The sequence below is a fragment of the Cyclospora cayetanensis genome, unplaced genomic scaffold (assembly GCF_002999335.1).
Source record: "Cyclospora cayetanensis isolate NF1_C8 unplaced genomic scaffold, CcayRef3 CcayRef3_contig_381, whole genome shotgun sequence".
NCBI classification, from domain to species: domain Eukaryota; phylum Apicomplexa; class Conoidasida; order Eucoccidiorida; family Eimeriidae; genus Cyclospora; species Cyclospora cayetanensis.
In genome coordinates this window covers 1-9,767 of record NW_020312349.1, presented here as the reverse complement: position 1 = coordinate 9,767, position 9,767 = coordinate 1, and the positions used below count along the sequence as shown (strand labels likewise).

General features: G+C 59.3%; 1 protein-coding gene across 1 annotated transcript; it reads left to right on the top strand.

The window, feature by feature from the left end:
- Positions 1 to 1,588: 1,588 nt before the first annotated feature.
- LOC113146543 lies at positions 1,589 to 9,574 on the top strand (the record flags this gene model as incomplete). The annotated part of the gene is made up of 8 exons (XM_026334208.1): positions 1,589 to 2,024; positions 2,221 to 3,012; positions 3,138 to 3,366; positions 3,589 to 3,934; positions 4,314 to 4,687; positions 4,925 to 5,132; positions 5,602 to 5,857; positions 6,786 to 9,574. Coding segments are annotated over exons 1-8 (5,430 nt in total), but the record flags the coding sequence as incomplete, so codon positions are not given.
- Positions 9,575 to 9,767: the final 193 nt, after the last annotated feature.

Here is a 9,767-nt window from a genome sequence, read left to right as displayed (position 1 = left end):
CATTGGGCTGCACAAAGCATCTGGTGCGCCCTCACAGAGCAATCTGTTTTGCTGTATCAAGGAAACGCTCTCCTGCAGTACGTCGGATATACGAACAGGCAAACCAGCTATTCATTCACCCTTTAGCTTCTGGTTGAATTTAACCAATTCGTCAGAAAGTGTTCAAACGCAGCTATTTATCCTGCTATAGTTTCGGTCTGCAGCCACTCGGAACATGTCATCTTTTGTCGCAGCACGGTGGCACCACGTACAACTCAACCACTGAGCAGTGGAGCTTTCACGAAGGCGAGTTTACTGTGTTGCACTGAAGTTGCGATGCGCCTTGGCAGGTACAGGCTTCTTAGTGCAGACGGTAAGGGGACCACTAGGAAGCGCATCGCACAGGACTGCTTCTTGGATATCATACCTAACCCCGTCACAGGTGGAAGGCAAGCGTAAGCAAGGCTTGCAGTTAGTTTTTATCGAAGTCTCTCACGAGTGCAGGTTGCTCTAGTGGTGGTACGGTCGAAGTGCTGCGGGCCTTGCCACGCTACCCGTACGGCGGGGCCCCTAAGGATCTGTGTAACACCTGACTGTTCATACACTACATTGGTAGCTATGGGCGCCAAAGAAAATAATAGGATCGATCCAAACGTTCGCGATAGCCAACAAGCCCTCAAGCGCCTTTTTTGACGCTGAACCCTCGCGACCACTGCGACACGCAGTCTCCCTTCCACTGCCTTGCCCAAGAAGAAGAAAGCCTGGCCCCATGAGCCTATGCGTGTGCTAGCCGATAGGTTGTTGCTCTAAGAAGCAATCGGCGAGTTGCAGCCTCTTTTATGCGGGAACTCCGGGTACAGCACGACAGAGCACAGAGGCAGCCTTTGGGGCTTGGGGGCTGCCGTGACTGGTCTAGAGAGGGGAACACAGTGGAGAGTGTCTCTGCAGCTCTAGAGGTGTATGTACACTGAAGAGATGGATTTATACAGGGGCTTAGACCTCTCCTTTCTTCTTCAGTAATACAGGGCAGGCTTTAGCTGCTGCCCCTCCCCCGTACGTGGCGCGGCACCCCCCCGTGCGGCCTGCAGCGCAGCAGCAGCGACGGCAACTGCGGCAACAGCAGTGGCGACTTGTTTCGCTGCTGCATCGGATGTGCAGCAGGTTCCCACCCGCCGCAAGAGGCCTCAACAGAATCCAAAGAAAACTCTTTCGCCCCCAGCACCGATCCTGCACGGCTGCCGGTGCCACGTGCAGCAGGCAGCGGCTGCAGCGGCGGCAGCAGCCGCACGCATATTCCCCCTCTCTCTGATGCCGTTAGAGACGCCGCATCTTCAGAAGAGGGTCACGCACGCCTGAAGTAGAACCTCCGGCGCCTCCGGGAAGGCCCCTAGACACTCAGACGCCTTCTGGCGATCTCGCAGAGGCCTCTCGAGAAAGCCAGCATTTCTTGCTCGCATTTGGGGGCTTCCCTTCAGCGGGGAGGCTCTGGAAGCTCCTGCCGCCGTAGAACCGCCGACTGCGGATACGCGAGGCGCTCTCCGCCGGAGAGAGGTGCGCGGCTCAAGAGGACGGCACTTCGCAGCAGCGCCAGCCCCACTCGCACGTCGCGATGACAGAGGAGGCCCCTGAGGGGGTTCCCCCCCCCGGGGGGGCCTCTACTGGGCCCCCCATCGAGTCTACCGTCGTCGCGCATCTGTCTGCTGCTCGCTCGCTCGTGCGGGAGGGGCAGCTGCTGCTGCGAGAGGCGCACCCCTTCCCCCCAGGCTGCACCACGACTCCCGCCCTCTCCGCTCACCAGATTCAGAACCTCTTGCATGTTTACCAGCTGTGCGAACAAGCGCTGAAGCACCTGGATGCTTGCGGCCTCCCCCTGGGATCCCTTCGGAGCCTGCACCACCACGAGGGGGATGCAGCCGCGGCTTCAGCAGCACGGTGGAAGCTGCAGCACGAGCAGCATCAGATGCTCCCAGAAGGCATGGCTAAAGCTGGAAAGGCGCAGGGATTTTTTGCATTGGTCACTATGGCTGAAGCGCTTCGCGCGATGGGTGAGTGGCTGCGGGGTCCCTATCGTGTGCTGCGCATGCGCTTCGTAGGGGGGCGTATCCCTCTTGCACGGGGCGCTTTTTGCGCGCAGCAATTTGCGCCGCTGTGCAGCCTGTGCTGCTGCAGAGGCTGCAGCTTCGCGTGAAGTCGTGTGGCGGTGTCTGCTGTGTCGCGCTATCCTCTCTCTCTCTCTCTCAGGCAACTATGAAGACAGTCTGCTGTGCTACACGGAGAGTCTCCAGTGGACGGAGGGCCTCTGTGGAGCAGCGGAGCAGACGAAGGCTCTCTTGGCTGCCGCCGCTGTTATGGCGGAAATTGGCAGGCACACTGCAATCGCCGCAGAGGCTGCCGAGGCAGCAGAAGCCTTCGAAGCCGCCAAAGCTGCTGCAGCCAGCACTCCTCCAAGCCGCAAGGGCAGTGCAGCAGCAAGCTCAGCAGCAGCAGCAGCGGCAGCGGAGTCGGCGATCCCCTATGCCTTCCAGACAGCCTCGCAAACAGCCGCCTCCGCAATCACCAGTAGGGGCAGCTGGCGATCTCTGAGAAGCCTCATGGCTTCCCATAGGAGAGCACTTAGCGTCGCAGAGAGCACTGGGCTGCGATACTCTCGGCATGCGCTGGAGGGTGTTCTTCTGTTATCTCCAGGGCATATAGCAGCAGCAGCGCGACTGGTGAAGGTGTTGCTGCTGCAGGGAGACTTTCCTGCTGCAGCCAAGGCGCTGCAGCATGTGCTGCGGCAGCAGCTCAACACTGCTGTGCATGTGCCGCGCAAGATACTGTGGCTTAGGGGACTCTTGCAAGGCGATGCAGCTGCTGCCTCGGCTGCAGCCAGCTTCCTTGCCAGTGCACAGAGTCTCGCGAGCAGCAGCAGCAGCAGCAGCGGCATCGACGCTGCAGCAGCAGCAGCAGCGCACGACAATGACTTGGCCGCTCAATTTCTCGCGCAGCAGCAGCAGCGTCTCAAACGACAGCTCCTGGCGCTAAAAGCCGAAGGTAAACTTCGTCTCCGCTGCTGCCGTGAGACGTTGATCTAGGCTGCTCTCTGCGCGTGCATTTGTGTGCGCTTCCAGCTGTGTCTATTTTGTCTGCGCTCCGCCCCTGCTACGCTCTTGCTGCAGACAGCGCCATTGTGGAAGCGCTGCGCTGTGGAAGCTCCTCATCCTATAGGCCTTTGTTGCTGCCCTTGCCGCTCAAGAGTGCTGCTGCATCAGCTGTCGCTCCTGCTCCTGCTGCTGCTGCTGCTGCTGCTGCGGGAAAGACAGCTGCAGATGAAACCTCGCAAGTCGCGCTGGTCTTGGATGCTCTGAGGCTTGCTTTTCTCCAGGGGAGCTCTGGTGGCAGCATTAAGTGAGCGCTGCTGTAGCTGCTGCTGCTGCTGTCACCCGTCCCCGCCTTTGCGTGTTGTCGTTGCTGCTGCTGTGTGTGCTGCTTCTGGAAGGGGTCGGGGATTGGGAAGGCGGAGTAGAGTGGAGGTCGGGCGTCTTTGCTCTTTGAGTGCCTGTGGGCGGTGCATCCTTTTTCGGCGAGTCGTGCGTTCTAATCAATGCGCTGTTGCATGCATGCATGCAGCCTTGCCCATGCCGCGAATGTGCCCTCTGCGGTCGTGGCGAGAGACAGCCCCCTGTGTCTCCCCCCCCCAGCAGTTCCTGCGGCTGCTGCTGCTGCTGCTGCTGCTGCGCATGCAGCAGCAGCAGCAGACACTGCTGCGGCGGAAGGAGCTCCAACCACGCAGGCTGCTTCTGCCGCAGCAGTGTCTGCTGCTGCCTCTTTAGGCCGCAGCAGCAGCAGCAGCAGCAGCAGCAGCTGGCTGTGGGGCGGTCCGTCTTTGCAGCAGCAGCAGCAGCAACAGCAGCAGCAGCAACGTAGCCGAGGCAGGCTTCGCAATGAGAAGCCGCGTCGGCTGAAATTCTTGCAGGTATATGCACGGAAAGATCGGCAGCCGTGGTGTCGCCACAGCTGTGCGTGTTCCTTGAGGTGTAGAATCACTTCAGTAGCAGTGCTATGGCGAGCAGTGTACCCGTTTTTCGTGTTTTTAGCACCGTTTTGCTCTCTGCTGAAGCGTGGCGTGCGATGCCTGACGGAGGTCCTCCTCCGCGTATGCGTCAGTAGCCTCCTCTCCTTCTTCCGCCTTGCTCCCGTCTATTGGTGTGCTTCTTGGTTGTCTCCGCTTGCGTCTTCTGTCTGGTGTGGGCTCGCTGCCGCTGGCGGCAGGGGATCGATCGGGGTGCGAACTCCTCCTTCTATGGCTGTTGTACATACCCCCTCTCCGCGGATATATGCTGCTGCTGCTGCAGGAGAGCGACGCATGGCAGTCCAAGACTCCCTTCTCGCTGTGGAAGGCTTGGGGAGCCTTGCTGCGGATGCCTTCGGCGCACAGAGAGGCTGCCCTCAACAGTGGTGCCTTTGAGCACAACGCAGCGATAGATGCCTTGTGGGGTGATTTCTCCGTCTTCTCCCACTTCCTCGGGGGTGCTCCTGCCGAAGCGGCAGCAGCTGCTGCTGCCGCCTCCGCAGCAGCATCAGCAAGCAGCAGAGGAAACGCGACGGCAGCAGCGAAGGCAGCAGCAGCGCAGTTACAGCCTCTCTCGAGTGTCGCCCTCCCTGTGGTTCCCCCGCCTTCTCTGCAGTGGACACTGTGGCAGCTGCAAACCACGATCGATTCGATCCTGTACGTTGTTGTCGCTGTTGTTGAGGATGGGGGGGTCCTATTGGCTGTATCGGTTTCGTTGGATGGCTTTCAGGAAGGGGAGGTGGTAGTAGCGGCTGATGTTGCTGAGGCTGCTTCTGCTTCTGGCGCCGTTGCACAACAGCAGCAACAACTGGGATCTAGCGGTAGTGGGGTTTAGAGGCGATGCTTCCAGCGGCAATACGCAGGGTGTCTGTTTCTTGGGGTCTGCTTCTACAGAGTCGGCAAGGAGGCGAAAGCGAGCGAAGGACCAAGCGACATGGATGCGTCAGAAAGCTCCGGAACCTCCGTGGAGCCTCAAGTGCAGCAGCAGCAGCAACAGCAGGCAGGGGAGAAGGCATTGCTGCAGCAATTAGCTGTGGTGTTGGGGGTGTCGTCGGAGTCTGTCCGTAGCAAGGAAATGCCGCTCTTGCAAATTTGTCTCAAGGTGAGAAGGCAGTCTCATAATCCGCAACTGCTTCTTGAAGAGCGTTCGTGTTGGCCCCTCCAAGGGCTGAACCAAGGCTAGCAGTCAGCTCGAGCTTTTCTGTCGGTGCATCATTGCCACAGTCCAGTCGCTCATTTCCCTCTGTTCCCTTCTTAGAGGGAGGGGGTGGAGGGGTGGTTTTGGCGGGAGCAGTGCAGCTGCAGTCATTCGACTTCCCAAGGGCGGGAGTGTCTCTAGCTAGGACTGCTGCTGCTGTGCTTGGCCGTCTCTTGGCCGTCTCTGACGAATTCTGCTGCTGCGTGGATTTCCGCCGCTGCCACTGAAGCTCCGAGTCACGCAAACAGGCAGATCGTGCAGTCGGAGGGCGTGCAGCAGCATTAGCAGCAGCAGCATTGCTAGGAGCAGCATGAGCGAACTTGATGGGGGAATTACTTTCTCGTGCGTTGAAGTGCGTTTGTGTATTTTGCAGGTTGTAGAGGGCTTGCTGTCTGAGCAGAGCCTTGCCACGCGGTGGCTCGATGCCTCGTGGGGCAGCCGGGTGTCTCTTCGGCTCCGCGATTTGCTCCAGTTGCTCCTCGGAGTGGCTGCAGCAGTGTCAGCTGAGCTGCCCCCCGTTGCAGCAAAGAGGGAAAACAGCAAAGATGCAGCAGGGGTGGCAGCCAGCAAACTCTCCGCTTCGCCGCAGGCAACCGAAGTTTGGACTCGGCTTTGTCTGAGTGCACCAGGTAATCCGTGGCTGCTATTGCTATTGCTGCTATTGCTATGGCTGCTAGTGCTATTGCTATTGCTGCTATTGCTATTGCTGCTAGTGCTATTGCTGCTATTGCTATTGCTGCTATTGCTATTGCTGCTAGTGCTATTGCTATTGCTGCTATTGCTATTGCTATTGCTGCTGCTGCTAGTGCTATTGCTGCTATTGCTATTGCTGCTAGTGCTAGTGCTGCTATTGCTGCTATTGCTGTTGCTGCTATTGCTATTGCTGCTATTGCTATTGCTGCTAGTGCTATTGCTGCTATTGCTATTGCTGCTATTGCTATTGCTATTGCTGCTATTGCTATTGCTGCTATTGCTATTGCTATTGCTGCTATTGCTATTGCTGCTAGTGCTATTGCTGCTAGTGCTATTGCTGCTATTGCTAGTGCTGTTGCTGCTATTGCTAGTGCTGTTGCTGCTATTGCTATTGCTGCTATTGCTATTGCTGCTATTGCTATTGCTGCTATTGCTATGGCTGCTAGTGCTATTGCTATTGCTGCTATTGCTATTGCTGCTAGTGCTATTGCTGCTAGTGCTATTGCTATTGCTGCTATTGCTGCTATTGCTATTGCTGCTATTGCTATTGCTATTGCTGCTATTGCTATTGCTATTGCTGCTATTGCTATTGCTGCTATTGCTATTGCTATTGCTGCTATTGCTATTGCTGCTAGTGCTATTGCTGCTATTGCTATTGCTGCTATTGCTAGTGCTATTGCTGCTATTGCTATTGCTGCTGCTTGAGGCCGCTGGACGTTCTGCGTTTCGGCTCCTCCTTGTGCATCTGTTGCTACTGGTGTTTTTTCGCTTCTAGCTGTCGTCTTCTCCAGGCGACGGGTAGGGCAGGGTGGCGCTAGCAGCTCTCCTCGTGGCTCTTACTGCTACGCCTTTTGTGTGCTGCAGCGGCAACAGGGCTTACAGGAAGCCATGCGAGAGCGCTGCAGCAGTTCTTCTGCGGAGGGCTAGGTGAGCGTGCGGCTTTGGCGCTGATGCATGCAGCCGCAGGAGCGCTTGATGCCCTTCCGCAGCAGCAGCAGCAGAAACGGCGGCAGCAGCAGGTGCAGCTGTTGCCAGTTGCCCAGGCGCAGCAGTTGCTTGACGTTGCAGGAGATCTTCTGTACGCCGTTGCAGTTGCTCTGCAGTGCAGCAGCAGCGGCAAGAGCGGAGAGGAGGCAGCAGTCGCGTCGGAGAAGCTGCGCACTAGCAGATTGCAGCGTGCGATGGCATGGTTGGTTTTGCTGCAGCGGCATTCTGCAGCGGCGCGAGGGGAATCTCCAGCGACAACAGGGGGCGATGCTGCTTCGCAGGTGGATCGAGGGGAGGGGTCTGCTGCAGCGCTCAGTGCGTTGCTGCTTCTTCTTGACGACCTCGAGCCTCAACAGCAGCAGCTGCATGCGTTCGAGGGAGAGGAGCTGTTGCCACCCCTACAATGCCTTCGCTCTCAGGCTGTTGCTGCAGTTCTTGCAGAGGGTCTGGAAGTGCACGAACTGCTGCAGTCAGATCCTCGCGCGGCTACGCTGTTTGCATCCTGCAGCGCAGCGGCGAAACAGCAGGAGCAGGAGCAGCAGCAGCAGCAGCAGCAGCAGCAGCTCCAAGAAGAGAAGAAGCACCAGGAGGTGCAGCCGCTTGAGGGAATTTCGACGGGCGTGCTGAGAGGCGAGGTGGAGGCCTCTCTGCTTGCTGCTGTTGCCACGGCGCAGCAGCAGCTGAATTGCGTCTCTAAACGGATGCACGCGGAGATTCATGAGCGGACTGTGGCGGCAGCAGCAGCAGCAGCTGCTGCTGCAGCCGATGAAGACCAGCAGGTGCTGCAGCAGCAGCTTCCCCAGACAAGCATCCTGAGTGCAACAACGCAGCATGAGGTGCTCTCTCTGATCCAGTCCTTCGTGCCCTTCTTTTCTCGAGTTTCTCGACAGCTCTCTCTTCTTTCCGCCTCGGATCTGGATTTGGCAGCGGGAAAACCCCCAGCTCTCATGGAAATCGCGCCTTCGCTGCGCAGCTTCGTCTTGTCTCTGATCTCTCTGTACGGAGACGTCTTTGCCGTCCTAGCGCTTCGAGCTGCGCGCTCCCTGGACGACTGTGTGTTTCCCTTTGCCGCTGTCACTGCAGCGGCGGCGGCAGCAGCCGAGACAGCGGCAAAGACTTTACGAGGCTGCCCCTTCCCCTCTGCAGAGCTTAGGGAAGAGTTCGTGCTTGGCGTTGTGGCTTCCCTCCCCGTTTTCCTCTCCGCACTTCAGAGCTTCCGTGTCTTCCTCTTTGACACGCCTGAGCCGCGTGCCTCGCCTGCGCCCCCCCAACCAGCAGCTGCAGCTGCAGCTGCAGGAGCCGCTGCTGCTGCCGCAGCGGCTCTCTCGGAGTCTCCGGACGCGCAGCAAGAGCGATCTGCAGCCGCGACTGCCTCGATTCCAACGACGGATCTGCTAGGAGATAGCGGCAGCCTCCCCTCCCTCGCTGCAGGCGTCTGCATGTGGGGTGTAGCCGTCGGCTCACCCTTTGCCCGTCTCGTCGCCCCCCTCTCTCCGCAGCAGCTGGCAGAGGACCTCAAACTCAAGCCAGACAGCAGCAGCGCCAGCGGCAGCAACGCGCCGATCCTCGCCACTGCATTGGGAGCGCCCACTCCCGTCTCCACCATTTTCGCTGCAGGTCTCCCCGTCTCCGGCTGTTTCCTGCATCCCGCCGCGGTGCGACTCGCCGTTGGTCTTTCCTCGTTCATCCTGTGCGAACTTGTGGCAGTCACCTCCGTGTGCTGCTGCTGCTTCCTCACGGGGGAGACGAAGCGGTTCAGCACCCTCCCCATCGCTGGACTGCCTGCGGGAGCAGCCGCGGGGGCCCTTAGCGGCAGCGCCTCCGGAGGCGCAGCAGCGGCGGCAGCAGCGGCAGTCACTGCAGCAGTCGCCGCCAGGAAGGGGAGTCTGTGGAAGGATCTGACGAACAGCAGCCAAATCATTCGCCTAGGCCTCTCGGCGCTGCTGCAGCTAGCAGGCGCTCCTCTGGAGTGTGCTGGCACTGCTGGGCAGCAGCAGCCAGCGAGCCTTTCGGAGGCTGCTGCCGCTCCCGAAGATCCGCCTGCCGTTCGAGTGCGGTGGCAGCTGCATCCCCTCACGTTCTTGGCTCCGACGAACGGCCAGTTCACCTCGCCCGCGGGAGACAGCTGGAGCGGATTCGGAGGCGTCGGCGGTTCTGCAGCTCCGCAGCAGGCGCTGCAGCACGGCGACTTGGGGGTGCTTGCAGCTGCGGGCGGAGCTCCACTCGCGGGGACGGCGCTGCGCGTGAATGGGGGGGGGGGGAGCCTCCGGAGTATCGTGGAGTCTGCTGACGAGCGAGCAGCTCTGGACGCCAGCGAGTATGCTTTGCGACTCTGTCACCTCGTGTGGGGTGCTGTGGAGGTCGAAATGGCAGTCAGAGAGCTGCAAGACATCGGCGCGCAGCAGCAGCCCGCTGCCGGAGGGACCGCAGCCGCAGAAAAGGCGAAAGCGGCTGTTGTCGCTGCTGCTGCAGCGACAACAACCACCATGTTGAGCACTACCAGCAGCAAGAGCAAGCGCAGTCAGGGGCACTACCCCAAGCCGCCGATTTCTCAGCCGCTTCCTTTGCAAGCGCTCCCTGGTTGGCTCCGCAGCTGCTACTGGAGCGAGTGTGATTTGCCGTGGGAAAGAACAGAGAGCGAGAGAGACGCGGATGGAGAATCGGCGGTAAGCGTTTTGCTGCGAGGGGATCTGACCTCTTGAGTTTTTTGCGCCATGCATGCATGCATGCATGCAGACGAGTGTGTGTGTGTAAAAGTATGTGTGGGGGGTGTGGAAGTGTGGGTGTGTAGGTAGGGGAGGAGTTTTTTGGCACTGTGCGTTTGGGTAGAAGGGGAGCGAGTCAGGAAGCGGGTTGGGT